The sequence below is a fragment of the Scomber scombrus genome, chromosome 19, assembly GCF_963691925.1.
Source record: "Scomber scombrus chromosome 19, fScoSco1.1, whole genome shotgun sequence".
Classification (NCBI taxonomy): Eukaryota; Metazoa; Chordata; class Actinopteri; order Scombriformes; family Scombridae; genus Scomber; species Scomber scombrus.
Genome location: NC_084988.1, coordinates 10,479,005 through 10,495,711, shown reverse-complemented (window position 1 = coordinate 10,495,711; position 16,707 = coordinate 10,479,005). Strand labels below are relative to the sequence as shown.

The following is a 16,707-nucleotide window of genomic DNA, read 5'->3' as shown; positions in this document are numbered from 1 at the left end:
TTGTCCATTCCCAATGAGAAGGTGCAGTGGCTGCTATCGTCATCAGGGCTGGGGCGGAGGGGCACGACTCACCTGCGCTCTGATTGGCTCCTGTTGATAATGAGCTGCCATTGAGGATTTCAGGCCCGTGCAATAAGGAGGTGTGTCTCCGGTTGCAAAAGTACACGCCTCTCGGATAAATACTCAGCACAACTGGGGTGCCGATCAGACAAACCAAATTAAAGAGCCGCGTTTTGCACTCAGGCTGTTAAAACTTGTCGCATAGTTGCTTTCGGTTTGCGTGTGCGTCCTGTGCTGCCTTTGGGGAGAGAGAGAGAAAAAGAAAAACTACAACGAGACAGAGAGAAGTCAGTGGCCTTAATTAAATTCCCTAATCAGCAGAATTAACAGCAGGTGTGAATTCATGTCTGTATTTTCCCCGCAGATATACTGGTGAGTACTCGCATCTTTTTTGACTTTCAACTGTTCACCCGCTTTCAGTCTTTTCAGTTGTTCTCGCTGGATAGAGATTACTAAATCAAGTATCAAACTATATGTTGTTTGTTTGTTTGTTTTTTCTCACCAGACAGGTAAGAACAATGAATTCTATAGTTGTGGTTTATATCTGCCTTGTGATTTCCCTCTGAATCAGCCACCTTTGTTGCTGCACCCACTCTTGTTTCCTTTGAGATTTTCTGTGGGGTGTTGCCCCTGAATTTGGAAATGTCACAGCACTGAGTGACTGGAAAAAAAAGAAATTCTAGGTCTCCCCTGATGCATATTATTACCAACATCATGTATATAATTTACTTTTTAGTTTTTTGTGTTTTGATCTGTTGCAACTGCTAATCCTAAAAGGTCAGTGGTCACTTAGTGTGGTCTGCTTCATTTTAATCTTATTTCTATTTAGGGGTAAATGCTCTTTAATCCCATTTTCAGTACCTCTTTTGAACATGGAAGCACACAGGCTTTCTTTAGCATACAGTGTGGTGTGAATTAAGACAGTTTTTATCCTCTGGTCTTATGTGCTGCAGGTGCAGTGCAATAGGAGAAGGATGCACTCTGTTTCTATCATTTTTAATAACCCAAGGCATGCCATGTCTGACGATCAGCACCTCCTTCATGTATTTTAACACAGAGATAGGGGATGCACTTTTATTTATTTGAGTCTCTCTGTACTCTTATCTGTTGAATGTCTTTCCTGTCTGTAGAGAGGATATGCAAGTCGCTTTGAAATATTGTTTTGCGAGCACTGCTCAAACCTCAGCAGGCTTTTTACCAGGAAGTTCAGAATCGACCTCCTTTACTGTAACCACACTTTTCTCCTGCACCTATGCTTACAGTAAGCCTGCGCTTTTCTGTTCTGTAAAAAAAGCTTCTATGTAAAACCCATAAACAGGCATTTTGACTTTTTCTTCGGGGCTAGTTATAATTTAAAGTTAAGACAAATTGTGCATGTTAGAAGTCACACCAAACCTTTCATTGTCTGCACTGTGGCTTTCTACCCGTGTGAACAGGAAGACACTCAGCATATACACAACAGCAGAAAATCTATAGGGTCAATACATTTTCACTTCTAAACTTATCACTTAAGATTACAGTCAGGCACTGGAGTGGCAACTGATCCATAACGTGTTTTCAGTGACAGGATCAACTCACAAGAATCTGGATACAACCCATTCATTCCAGTGCACTCTTTGGGGGTCTTACTCAGCCCCCCCACCACCACCACCCACATACCTGCAGAAGCTGTGTGACTCGGCTGGTGGTAAGCTCTCAGCGCTGGCATGGGACGTCAGCAGCTTTGCCCTGTCACCGCACAGGCTGAGATTTATGATACTAGTAGTAAGAACTGAGGGGTGGCAGAGGGGAAACGATGTTTATAACACGAGTCCCATCTTGTGCATCACGTGAGATTGTCACAGAGACAACTTGAGCTCCTGTCAACGCCACTACAGGACGGACACACAAGGAGCTAGCATGGCCTTGGCCTTTTTATAGAAAGATTGATGAAGACTCTCAGGCTTAGGGTTAAAAGAATAATTTTGTCCATCATAGATGAAGATGTAAGGCTGGTGTGGCTGATGGCTTTACAGACCTATCAGGAATATGGTCACTATATAATGAGGTGAGGTAGGTGACAGATAAACACAGCATGTCTATTTTCCACTGCTTATCTGCCCCTCCATTGGTCACTGCATCAGTGCCTTTGTCCTCTTTTCCGATAACACAGATGCTGCAACTACAGATGTTGTAATCCACAAGGTTAAGAAACACAAATGTCACATTGTATTCTTTTCTCATATAGGGTAGTTTTCACAACTATCCTATATGAGAAAAGAATACAATAAGGTAAGGTGAAAAAGGCACTAAAAAGGGCATTGCTGATTACCATGTGCATCCTTCTCACAATGAGCTTTTTCAAAAATATTGCTCTAACTGTAGTAGACATGAAAACAAACTTTTATTACTATAGATTAATCTGCAGATATCTTCCAGTCCTTTGGTCTTAAAATGTCAAAAAAAATTGTCCAAGAAGGTGTCAATTGCTTGTGTTGGGGGAAAAACCCAACAATATAACATTTTATATCATGGATCAGGATGGAGAAAACCACCAAATATTCAAATTTGTGAAGGTGCAACCAGTCATTTTTTGGCAATTGTGCCAATAAAAAATGACTTGCATTATTATTTTATTGACCAACTATCAGCAACTTAGCAATTTTCTCAGCTCTAAACAAATTCTTCTGGCAAGTGTTTTAGATACAAGACAAACTGTCTTGTGCCGGTAGCAGTTGTCCATGTGCCCTGCATGTGATATTGGCAAGCTAGCAGGACCAGGTCTACATTATCTTGTCTGGGTAAAGCGGTTAAGAAGTTTACTGACATAGAAAATATGCCACTGCAGTGTCGCACATTAAACAGTGAGCCATTTAAGATCTGTGTCTTGTCACTCGCCATTGGAAACAGGCAATCTAGCCGTTAGTCTTTTTTTTTTTTTTGTATATTGTTGTCCAGCTGAGGCATTTTCCATTCAAACATGGCTGCCAAATGTGTTTTTTGGCCATAGACAGTATTGCCTTCGCCGGGGTCCAAGCTGTTTTTTATGTAATACATTTACAGACTGGTCACTTATAGAACACTTAACTACCCCTCTCTGGGAGGAAAGTATTCCACTTTGAGAATGGGACACACTGTTCAGCCTCACTTGACACTTGAAGCAATAATAGATGTGACTGGTGCGCGTGTATGTTTGTTTCCTACCAGGTTGACTTGTTACTTGTGCACCCCATTTCCTCCTCATTGTGCCCCTTTATGTTTTATTAGGCCGATGTTCTGTTATTCTTAGCTGAGCAGGATGTTTATACGATCCCCGAGCAGAAATATGACTGGCAAGGCCTGAGTGTTTATCTTTTTTTCCCTTCTCTCCCTCTCTTCCCCTCTGCTCAGGTCTTCACTGTCACTGTTCCGTATTCATCCCTCCGTCCCCTCCTCCGCTACTTTTTGCATGCCTGCCTCATCCTCCTCTGCACCCCACTCAAGGATGAAATAAGCTCAAGAGCAGCCCCAGCTGACATTATTTTTTTCCATGTTAAACCTTGCATATCCTTCAAGCCTCCTTTTTTTATTTTTGGATATCCGGCTATTGTTTCGGCCAAGTATGCTGTGTCGTCTGACTGGTGCAGCAAAGGGTATTTTATGGTGATTCAACCAGAAGCTTTTCAATTTTCACATGTTTAGAGCCACCCTACACCCAGCTGTGTCAGTGTTTCCTAGTGAAAGTGACAATGGGTGTGTGTAAAATCTAGGGATGGAAAAACTGATTGATAAATGACAGTTGCCATTGCTTTAGGGTTTAATGGTCTCCTGGCTCTGAGTGACTCATGTCACATGATGAATTTGTGTGCCTCTGCTTATTGAGACTACAGTACGACTGTAATATATATTTTGTTGTATGTTTGTATTTCTGAAAAGAACTTGAATGTGATTAACAATACTTCAAAAGATTGTGGATGCAAAACAATGTTGTTGCCTAGAAATCGTGGGCGCGTTAGCAGAAATGATTGGCATCTGAGCCCTTTTAAGCACCACAGCAATAGGGGCATCATTTTGTCAGTGTTGTCACTTTGGCCACACAACTTTTTTTTTAACAGGATGTTAAATGCTAAAATATATCTTAACAGTAGCACAAGTAGAGAGGACTCTTAAAGTCAGCGACTGTCAATTACACCGCAATACCTATCTAAACTTTGCTAAAATTAGTCACCGTTAGCTACTGGTAACACCAGACCAGTAAGGCTGTAGCAGTAATATCTTTAGTGCATTTTGCATGAATTAAAGTTTTCTCTGAGAATTTGTATTTATTCAAAAGTTACATAGTCCGGCTTTAAGACAGGATTGGTGTCTAATTTTATGAAGGTTATCGGTTTGCTGGACCCTAAATTGAACTTCCATGTGGATAGTGTCATTTTAAGATGTAAGTGAGGTGACAGTAAATGCAGAGATATTTAAATATATTCATGAAGACGAATCTTAGTATGAGTCATGAATGGAGACAAAAAGACAGCACTGTTCTTTACTTCCAGTGGAGAATGATTCATGTTGTAATTGCAGATGAAGTTAAAGTATTGTAAGTATTCAGTGTTGTCAGTCTTTAAAATGTTATCTAATTGAAATGAAGCAAGTGATGAATAAGATTGTGGTGAATGGTCAAATTAATTTAGTGAAACCCATGGTTACATAATCACTCCTTATTCCAAAAAAATGTTAATTACTACCATGGTATAATATTTCATCATTCTGCTATATCCCAAAATAAACAGTTTAATTTAAGACTTGAAGCATGTCAAGCGAAGCCCATATATCATTGAATCAGATAATGTGAGGATGTGAGTGAGCTTTTTATCGAGGTCTGTTTTCTTTGCCCTATAAAACCCGTGACCACACAAACCACAAGCCTTTGGCCACTGACCACAAGGCACCAGGCTTTAAATAGAGATCGTGAGAAGGTCGCTCAGCATCTCATCTCAAGACTGCATCTCTGTCAGTCGTGGGACCTGCTTCAAGTCATTTTTCAAAACTTCACTACAACAATGCTGGCTAGTCAATGCACTGAACATGAATTAGCAACCTCTTGTTACTTTTCTCTAAAATGGAAAGTTTGGCCAGGCTTTGATGGAACAGAGAACATCGAGTTCCACCCCAGTCAAATACCACAGCACGCCCCCAGCACACTCTCACAATGACTCTTGCTAGTGCAAGAGCACATCATCCTGTATTTAGAAAGGGCCACTTTATGCAAGCCACATCATGAGCTGTGCAGCTTTGCAGTGCATTAAAACAGAGCACAGACTGGATGCTCGGTGTGTTGTGGTCAAGATATGCCGAGCATAAACAAAACAGTTGAACATGCGCAGGAAGGTAAAGCAACCATGACTTGTAGACTTCGACTGTGTATGCGTATCAAGGGTTTGAAAGATGTGGTCTGTGTTGTATTTTCCCTTTTTGTTTGTATTTAGTACATTTATGTTAACAGTTTATATAAACACATTTAGACATAGTAAACGTTTTTGACAATAATAATTCACTTGTGAATCATCACTTTTTAACTTTAAAAAAAAAATTGTTTTGTAGTGGGGGGTTTTGTGCCTAGTGTACGTTTTCTCGAGGTATCAGGCTAAAGCACAAATAATTTCTGCTAATTCAATTTTCTTTTTCTCTCCCTATGGAGCATGATCATCATTGCATCTAACTGCATGTCTTTCTTTTTTCTTTTCACCCTGCAGCCCAGTGTTTGTGCCCAGCCGAGACATGACTGAGGTGATGATCAACAGCACCCCCATGGAGGACATGAGGCTCAGCCCCAGCAAGGACAGACTCTCCTTTCAGGTAGGACACACACACACACACATGCATGACAGTGAAACACTGCTTCTGTCCCAATTCCCTACCGGTACGTTTTTATGTGACATAGTCACCTCATATGAATTTGTTAATTATCAGGACGTGGATGGACAGCATTTCATGATTTGTGAAAACATGGCTACATTTTGTGCTGGGTTTTGGAAATTCAGTATACTCTGTACAGTATACTGTATAGAAGAGACATTTAATATTGTTTTGTTTTAATTTTGACATTTTCGAAATATCATCTCATAAACATGGTCTACTTATCTGGAAATTTAGAGTGGTTATTAAATGAAAACACCCACCTGTTGTTTTGAAAACGACATTCTAGTAAAATAAAGTATCCTTTATTTATCGCAAAAAATGGCAAATAGGTCATTGGAAGTTTCCATTGGTCACAACTGTTTGCATACAGAGAAAATGCAGTTCTGGGAAACTAGTGTACTGTGTCACAAAAATAAACCTTGCCGATTCAGAGAGATGAGAGAGGCAGCCATCAGGTGGTCTTGACAAGCTGTTTTTCCAGCAGCTTTGTTTTACTGTCAGCTCAACAGGGCCATCTTGGAAACAAAACTACTTAAACACACAGCTGCTTGCTTGTTTTAGTTTCACATTTATACCTACGGAGAATAGAAATAAAAGGGATTTAAACCATTTTACTGTAAAAGATGATTACATATATTAAGTCAAGACCATTTATGATTTTTGGACAAGAAGATGTTAGTGGTGAATGGTTAGTGAAGCTGCATCTTAAGTAGTTTTCACTTGTGCCTTAAGGTCATGACTACAAAATTATTCATGAGAAAGTCAGTCACCTGCTGATGCTTTCTCAACCCACGGGGGGGAAAATGGCTATTTCTGTTGAAAGACATAATGTCATACAAGACATAAGATATAATTGAATTGAAAGATGCACATTCAGTACATTTATAAATGCAAGACAAATGCCTGCTGAAGCCATACTGTGTACAGACATTGACTCGAAGAGGATGTAGACTGACCCAGAGGAAAAGGCTTGCTTCCTTTCTTCCTTTCCCAACAGTTCACACCCCAGCTGTGGGTCTGTCTGAGAGGATGAAAAGAGCGGATAACGGGGGAAACTGGAGAAAAGGAGGGTGCTAATGTGCCACTTCTCCACTCTTTCCATCCCCACTCTGTATTTCCTCACCTCGGCCTTTTGCCCAGGGTCCCAGTCATTCCTTAGAGAAACACTGTATGAAGCCAATGATGCTACACCAGTCACTTCCTCCATTATGGGCGCTGGGGGCTTTGACACACATTGGCCATTAAATTCCAGCTGCACCTATAAAAAGTATTAAAATGAATGTTAGCCATACCAGTGGAGGAAAATGAGTAAATAGCTATTTGCTGAATTATCATCTCAAAAGGCAGGGTCATGATTCACGCTTCTGGCTTGTGCTCCCCCCAAACAAACCGCACACCCCAGATGATCCTAAAATAGCCAGCATTGTGCCTGGCTGATGATGTGTCGTCGCTTCCTGCTACTGGAAGTGAAACAAGTTATGACATGTGTTAGCTAGGGGTCCAAAGGCAAGGTCACTCACTGCCTAACTCCCTTTGGTGGTGACGCACAGCAAGGATTGGCAATGCTGGCCAGGAAATGCAGATACACAGAGGCATTAAACATTAACATAGACATGCTTGCACACATCTTGGCATGGTTGTATTCCCAGCTGTCTTCAGAGAATATAAAAGCTGATTATACACACATATGTGGGGCCCAAAAGTCTGAGAACACATTGAAATTATCTAATATTTTCACTTAAACCTGGTAATAATCAAAGTTTGCAGATCCAGAAACATTTAAACCACAAGAAATTAATACTTGTAAACTGAAGTAGAAATTAAGATTCTGCACCGTTTCTAGGCTCCTTTTGTACAAAAGGTCTGATTTCCTTGAGTTGTATCTCATGCGTTCAGATGACACTCACATGGATTAAGCACTGTGATAGAAGGAAATCAAAGAGGGGCTTTCTCAGCTTCAAATCATGGCTGGACTAAAGTTTTTTTTAATGGGGTGCATGGAACTCTAAGACGCTTTGTGGAAAGTGGATCAGTTGTAAACAAAGCATGATCAGGCATACGAAAAGGGACCACACCATCAGAAGATCAGTATATCAAACTTAGTTCCCCAAGAGATAATAAAGCAACTTCATCACAGGTATATCATTTGCTAAATAAAGAATGCTAAACCACCAGTCAGCAAAAGAACTGTCGAAAGCAGGCTGTCTTGTAGTGGTCTCAGAGGACAAGTAGCAGTCTCTAAACCACTTCTCAGGAGGAGAAACAAAGCCAAACACTTTGTGTGGGCTAAGAAATACCAGCATTTCACAGTGGATGACTGGAAAAAGTCCTATTCACTGATGAATCCGGGCTTGAGATTTATGGCAGTAACAGAAGGGTTGTACATAAGGAGACGAACAGGAGAGAGACGATACCGCAGTGTATCAAGCCCATAGTGAAAAATGGCAACAGGAATATTCAAGTCTGGGTTTTTTTTTTGGCCTACTCTGGAGTTGAATACCTGCACCAAATTGACTACACCATGACCAAGGAGAAGTACTGCTCCATTCTTCAGAGACATAGTGTGTACCTCTAATTTGTATGTTCATGAAGAATGATTCATACTGCAGCAAGAAAATGACCCTAAACACACCTCAAAGCTTTGCAAGAACTACTTGAAGACCAAGGAGTCCTGACTGTCATGGACTTCCTTCCAGTCACCTGACCTCAAGCCCATTGAACATTTATGTGAGTGCTTGACTTAAGACTGAAAAAGGCAAGCATCCTTTGACATCACAAGAAGCTCTTTGGAACATTGTCAAATCACACTAGGTTAACCTGGGTCATCGGGTTTTGTACAAAGTTGTTGAGCACATGCCAGCTTGAGTGCATGCTGTCATTAAAGCACAAGGGGGTCATAAGATTCAGCCTTTTCACTCCAATTGTTGAGCTGATATCATTTGTGATGAAAAAATTGGAAACAAATGCAAAATAGAAGTATCTTGACTAGTGGTCTCAGACTTTTGGACTCCACTGCACATGCTTTCATAACTTGACAAATTCTCACATTCACATGACATATTTATAGCTTTTTGTCTTTTTCCTAACTTCACATCTGTCTCCTATGGAATTCATAGAGACTTGGACACAGCTGGATCCCCTCTATCTCTTCCTCTCTTTTCTTGTCTCAGTCTCTCCTGCCTCATCTAATGCTTTCTTTCCACTCGGCTCTTTGCCCAGATAGCGACATGCACCCCCCGCTCCCTTCTCCAAATGTCTTGGAGTGAAATATGCAGGTCTAAAAATATTCATCCACTTTATCCAAACAACAGCAAGAAATGCTGTTCTTGGACCAGGAGTGGCAGGCTTTTTCCCCTGGGCCATTTCTCTGGTTCCTGAGAACAGAAAGTCGGAGGTTGATGTCCAATCTTGCCAGGACACCGAATGCATGTAATCTTTTGTCAGATTGTCTCTCATGCCCTTCAGTTTAGATCCAAACATTGACTGTGGCATGCTGCATTTATAAACAGATGTATCAGTCTGGATTTGGAGATAACTGTAGTCTATTTCATGTTCTTACCTAAAGCTTTTTTTCGGACTCAATCTCTACAGTACAGTATGTAGTTTTCCACATACCACGAACACTGCTGACTGTTCTAGGGATAGGTGCTTTATTTATACACAAATCGTCATGTCCTAGTAAACCTTTCACCTTTTTTTATTTTTTTTTATTTTATATATATATTATAATATTTTCAACTCTCTTTCTACTCTTAGTTTGAAATGCTGTGATTATGCTCTTGTATAATCTTCTGAGTAGTGGATGATGTGGTACTGGTTGGGTTCCTAAGCCGCTCTTAGGCACTTGGCACAATGCCTTCCAACGCATTTAGATTATACATGATGCAGCATTTACTGCAAGTCTCGCTACACATGCCTGATTCACACATACACAGCCACTGATACAACTGTTCCTTACACAATTAGGTTTTTTTGGTGAGCAACTATTTAGAGAGCTATTTTAGCTGTTAGAGGAATGTGGGACGGGCAAGAACAGGTATGCCACTGGGATTTTAAGAAACCACTTCCAATCACGAATGTTTAGTCTTCACATCACTTCCTTCACATTTGTTTAGCCTTGTAGTGGTGCCTGCAACACTTCTATGAGGCTCAAGACTTAGGTTCTGGTATCCCAAAAGCCACACTTGCATTTAACACTAGTCAGAAATATGCTCACTTATTATACTCAAAACTTATTTTTTGCCTTACAATTGGAGACCGCTGACTCTGCTAGCTTGAAATATCTTGGTCTACATTTCAGAGACTGAATTGTGTGAACTTGCTTAGGTTAATGAAATATTCATAACACGTATTTTTACCCTTGTCTGTCTATTTTCTTTCTTTTCTTTTTAGATATTCCCCGACCCCTCAGACTTTGACCGTTGCTGTAAGCTCAAAGATCGTTTGCCATCCATCGTGGTTGAGCCAACAGAGGGTGAAGTTGAGAGCGGGGAGCTCCGCTGGCCTCCAGAGGAGTTCCTGGTCAGTGAAGAAGAGGAAGAAGAGGAGGAGGAGGAGGAAGAGGAGCAGAATAATGGCAGCATCCAAAACGGACTGCCGACACAGAATTCCCAGCACTAGAATCTGTGTTGCAGCACCAACACACTCCTGTCCTCTCTTCCTTTCTGAATGACTCTCCCTTTCACACACTGGTCACACTGCACCTTAGCACTTCAGAAGACTCAACTGGCAGGCATTCGGTGTGTCTAGTGGTGTCATCTCATTTCCCTTGACACCAAAGCATCACTCCCACAAAAGAAGCAATACACACACACAGGACACACTTTCTCACAAATACACAGTAAATTATCCTCTTGGACTGCAGACCCAACTAAACAAACTTGAGAAGAACCGACATGCACAAGTCTAACCTACACTTAACTTCCCACCATGCCTACCACCGTGTGTGTCTCGGCCCAGAACGGATGTCCTGTTGGACGGTGGCAGCTCAGTGCTCCATGGACAGCTCTTACACTGCAGGGGGCTACTACTGCTCTGTACTTAACTCCAAAATGGCTGGCATCATGACCCCAGAGACTTCATCCTTGCTTACAGAACTATTGTGGTACCCAAGGGAATTATTGTCTACAATACACTGTCCAAACCTGTGTTCACTTTCTGGATTGATATGTTAATTATTGTGATCACCACTGCTGTCCATAGATTTGTCTATTTCTGAGAAGTGAATATTTGTGATTTGTCTGTTTTTTGAGAAGTGGGCGTTTTGTGCGAAATGTTACTGGGATTTTTTTTTTTTTTTTTGACCTTGAGTCAGGTATTCATGGCGTAAAAAGGCATAATTTTAGAGAAGTGAGCAGAGAGTGACAGAAAATAAACCAGCATGCCCTTCTATGCTAAGTACTCACGAGATAAATGTACAAAGGTTTGTTGTGCAGTGAGGTCTCCTGGAAGCCTTATGAAAAGCAGTAGTTGGGTGATGAAGCAAAATTTACGACACTGAGGACTAAATGTGATGCAAGATTATTGTTCAAAAGAGGAAAGCTGAGTGAGGATGGAAAATTGTAATTTTTGGAAAACATTTGTCCGGATAAAGCAATGGACAGACCCAATGAAGGATGTGTAAATACTCATTCCCAGTGAGCCAACCCCTGAGGCCTTGTAGCGCGTCTTGTTCAGTTTAATTTAGAAAGACAAAATACTGAGAATTGCTCTAAGCTATAAACACCTAAACTGAAAGTTGACTGTCCTCCTAGTTTTCCTTTCCTTTGTGAAAACAGCCATACATTTGAAACCTGATTTCAGGTCATGGAGAAGTCACAATGTAGGACAGGGTTCACAAATGAGGTTATAGGCAATATCTGACAGTATTAAAGAATTTATTCACAAAAAATTAAATCCATCAGAAGTTGTTCATAGGAAATCAGATTTAGTTTATCTGGTAGATTGTAAATGTTTCAAAGGTAATGTCATTTTTTTTATTTGCCTATATTGTAATTTCAAAAGTAGGTGTTCTCTTCTTACTCTTTAAATCACCACTTATTGTCTGTGAAGTCTGTCAATTTGTGGAGATTTCTCTTTGTGTACACAATCTGAAATACTGTTGTACAAGCATGACTGAGATATGTCTCTACTGTTTTTGTAATTTCTCATTTGAGTGGCATTAGGGCTGTGTACATAACATCTCTCTCTTCCTCCTGTCAGTCACCTACAGGTCCCACATTGTTTTTGTAAAGCTCAGGGAGATAAGCCGCCATCTTTCTCTTGGTTTTTTGTTGTTTTTTTTGTATTTAGACCACTTTTTCTCTGTGACAGTTACAGAGGCTGTAAATAAACATTTGAATTTGCTACCCAACTGTGTGACTCCGCTGTGAAAATAATTGACTATCAAGAGTTACTACTGTTTTTCTGGTAGAAGATGAAGGAAAAATAACTTTTTACAGGGATTTACCCACAGCCAGTCTCAGTATTGTTTCCAAGAGACGACTACTGTGTTTACTTTCATTTTCCTCTATGTGAACCCCAACCCCCCCTCCTCTTTTCTCCACTCACTTCACCTGCAGTGGTTAGAGAAAAGCAGTATTACTTCCTGCTCGGCATCTCTCACATACAGATTCTCTCTACGAATACAGATGCAGGTATCAAATACGTGTATATATAGAAGCGAGAACAGGCCACATGCTACTTCCTGTCTTCATTTTGCAGACAAAAATGCACAACATAACTCCTACTTACTACAAAATCGTATTCCTGTGCACTAACAGCTTTAATTTCCACATTCTTAAATGTTTTTACATTTAAAATATTAAAGTGGTTTCATCCAAGGATATGGAGCACATTGGTTTGACTCACCAATCTTTGGAACAATTAAATTTTACAATTTTCTTAAATATCGAGGATAATGCAGGGTATAAAAGCCTGTGGAAGCAACTCCTCACGCTTTACCCATAAACACTCACCACAATGATACAAGACTAATAAAATGTGGTTGAGTGGAAAAGCACTAATGGGGAACTGGGGGGGATTTACAGGAATAAACAGAAAGCTTTCTGATCATTGTTACAGTGGAAACTTCTCAGGTGATTTGCTGCTGTGTACTGTATTAGTGACCCACTAGGTCAAGTTTGATTGCCTAGTACCAGGAATAGTCCATCAGAGTTGCTGCGGTAGGGCCTTTGGGGGCCAAGGGCCTGATACATTGGCCAAGGTGGTACTCTCAGGGCCTTGCGGTCACTTCCTGGAAGGGGAACAATGAACTGACATTCTATTCTGCTTCTCTCTTCCTGGAAAAAATGGAGCATAAAGAGTTATTAATACCCCCAGCTGATAATGGTGGTCAGCAGCAATGTGTGCGTCTGGCTTGGGGAGTCGCTGGCTACTTCTGAATAGGATAATAAAAATAATGTCCCCTTTCTAATGACTGTTGCTTGATCTCAGTGGAAAATGTCATGAGATCATGGAAAGAAGAAATCATAAGAAGGTAGAGAAAAGACAGCCACGGTCCTCAGAGAGACTGATTCAATATGAATCAAGCTACGTAATCATGTGACGTCAGCCAGAAACCTCTGAACCTTGCATCGACTTTCAAATATTGCTGGAGAGAGGAGCTGTGAGAAAGCAATATTCTTCACTTTTAATAAAGAAAGGTCTTGTGCTGAGGCTGAGGCTAAAGGAGGCTAAAGGAAAGATGAAAGGAAGCCCTGCAGCATCTTTCCATAGCTTTTTGACATTTTGAGCAGTGCTTATTTTCAGCTCTTATGGCTGCGACTTCGTAGCTGATTAACTCATTATAGAACCATTACAATTACAGACCTTTTTGACTGCAACCAGTAATTAAAAGGTGCTTTGCCCCTTCAAACCTGATTGAGAAAGCATTGAAAAATGAGACTGGGAACTGTGTGAAATTCAACAGGAGCTACACTCTTTAAGCATGTTTAACACTCAAAATCATTTTGATTTAGATTGTATTTCCCTCTAGCATCTGGAAATGTTTAAAGGATAGGTTCAGGCTAAAAGACTGTGGTTTTTGTACCCCATCACTTACACTGAGATTGCTTTAAGAAGGGATATTTTTGTAGTCAATATGGACCGGAGGAACTATTTCAGTGACCAGTAATGCTTCAATGTACATATGAGCATTTGACTATTGTATTAATATAAACTTGAAAAAAAATGTGTTGCAACCAGCTTCTCACAATGAATGAGGGGATTCAACATGACCGCACACATTTCTGCCAGAGTTTTGGTTATTTCACATGAGACTTTAGCAATATTGGAATTGGATTCTGATAACAGTTGTGTGGTTGTTGCCTCACCATTGTTAATCAAATCTCATCAAACCACACACACACCATCTGAGTTTTTCATTTAAACTCTTATTAACACATGAATGTTTTATTCTAACTTCTAACTTTGTTGCTTATTTATTCATGCCCAATTATGTTATAGAAAAATACTAGTTTGAAATCAAGTTTTCAGGGACTTGCACTCTGAACCCCTGACGTTTTAGTTCACTTCACTGCAGGTTTCAACTTTTTCTTTTGTACAGTACCAGTCAAAAGTTTGGACACATCCTCCCCTCCCCTTGAATGAAAAAGTGTATCCAAACTTTAAAAGTCAGTTGTTTAAACTGTCAATCTGTTCATTAACCACCCTGCTGGTGAGAAAGGTGAGAGGTGACACCTTTCATTTAACAGATGGTAAGATGAGTATTCAACGAGAGTCACTGCGTACTCAATGACACGAAGGAACGGAGTGTGTCTCGCACACCAATGTTGGCGTATGATGCAGTATTTTTAAATGTGTGTGAGAGCGTGTGTGTGCCTGGCCGTGTATTAAAACTGTTGTCAGAGTCCTCTGAGTGAAGTCACTGATAGCTCTTCTAGCTCATTCTTGGAATTCTTTCCAATGGAAACAATCCCATTGCTGATCCCAGTGTGTCAGCAGAGTCTGACCTGCCAACCCCTGAATTCTCCCTGACTCCCAACTATAGTCCACATTAACACTTTTTCTCTGTCACTCCTCTACACATGAACTCACACCTGCACCAACCCCTTCATGCCCACAACATAACCCCTCCCTCTTAAATCTGATATGTCATGAGGAGAAAAATAATGCTTATCCAAGTGAACTCTTTTTCCATTCCCTCTCCTCAGCTTTCTTTCACTGTAGTTGTTTTCTTGTTCTTTCTATTTTTCGCTCTCCCAGACTTCCCATTCTGTTGTTTCAGCAAGTTTCCCATACTTACATGACAGTAGAAATGTACTCTGCATTCCCACAGTTCAGGTTATGTAATGTAAGTTAACATTTCATTATAAACAGTGCCCCTGTTCTTATAACCTTGCTATTTCAGTACTGCAACCTTACTGTAAGCCAGCATGGTTTACTCTGTCTCTGCATATATAACTGTGTCTGTGTGTTTGTGCAAAGCTTGCAAACAGGCACATGTGCTTAGAGGTTTTATGTCTAACCGTGTCTGTTATTATGAGTGCCATGTGCGTAAGGGAAAGATTCTTTTCCCATGGTTCCTCAAGTGTGAGAAGAAAGTAGAGCTCTCAGGACATGAAGCAAAAACTCTGCTAGTTATTTATAACCTGTCTGGAGCCGGCCCACCAAGCATAGACACATATCTGGCACTGTCAACAAGGGAAAAGTTAGAATAAGATACGCTGAGAGGCATACAACAAGGAGGGAGGATTAAAAGGTGAAAGAGTCAGGGGACGAAAAAGAAGCATGTTGAGGAGGCAGAGCGTAAAGAACAGGTTAAAGACTGACTGAGTCTCTTGGTGGCCAGCTTAGATAAGACTTGGCGAGATAAGGTAAATTGCAACTGTAGCAAAAATGACACTTGCTTAGTGTCACCTTGCCCTCATAAAATGTAACTCGTACTTTGAAAATTATGTTAGACCCAACACTGAGATGTCCATGAAGTAAGAGAGATAATTCATTTTTATTGTTATCTGTCCTCTCCATGAATGTATTTGACTTTTTAAAAATCCCAGAGTGCCATGTGACACATTCATTGAGGGCAGAAGACCACAATCTAGTGATTGCTTATTCAAAACAAAGCCTTAACAACTTCACAATTAATCAGTCAACTCCATACCTTTCCAAACTGTTCTCTGTGGGTGCACATCACGAGATGAGCCTTTGAAGACATAATATGACTGCTGGACTCACAACCACAACACATATTTTGGACGAATGAGTCTAAGCACCCTGGGACTCATTCTCTATTTAACAGGGTAATGTAAGGTACATCTCAATCTCATCCTCAAGCTTTTAAAGCTTTGATCAATACGAGTCTGCTGGCATGCACTTGCGTATGTACTGTAGTTTTGTGTGTTAATGTGCTAAGCCACAGGCTACTTGCTCTTCCATAGGCTGTTGTTGATATAAATAGACAGCTTATGGCCCCGCCACTCTAATCCTTATTGCTAGAGGCCAGGATGGAAAAAGGGAAAAAAGAGGGAGCAGAGGGGATCATGGACATAGACAGAGATTAAAAACATGATGCAACACATGAGATACAGTAAAAAAGGACATGACATGTGCTCTTACAGGTGCAAGGCCGAGACATGCTGTCAATGTGAAGAGGAAGTGGAGTGAAAGGGAAGAAGACTCATGCTAAATCAACCATGTCCCCTCTTTGAACTACCAAAAAAGCACAAGAGGTCATTAAAGGCAAGAATGTTTAAAAAAAACAAAGTAGATGAGTTTTTTTTTCAATAAAGCCTCGTTAAAGTGCTATCAATAGACTCCATTGAAAATAAACCAAAA

The 16,707-nt window shown here is 40.5% G+C and overlaps 1 protein-coding gene across 2 annotated transcripts in view; it reads left to right on the top strand.

The window, feature by feature from the left end:
- The first annotated feature begins 230 nt into the window (after positions 1–230).
- The window catches only part of lbh (LBH regulator of WNT signaling pathway), a 39,345-nt gene continuing 22,868 nt past the window's right edge, over positions 231–16,707 (top strand). Inside the window, exons 1-3 of one of the 2 annotated variants that reach the window (XR_009927445.1) lie at positions 231–432; positions 5,766–5,868; positions 10,324–11,667. Coding sequence is in view for 1 of the 2 variants with exons in the window: in XM_062440304.1 (XP_062296288.1) it covers positions 404–432; positions 5,766–5,868; positions 10,324–10,551 (360 nt within the window). In the remaining variant the exon portion in view is untranslated. Of the gene's footprint in view, positions 433–5,765; positions 5,869–10,323; positions 12,278–16,707 lie in introns of those variants that run through there. The other variant, XM_062440304.1, reaches the window with a different exon arrangement.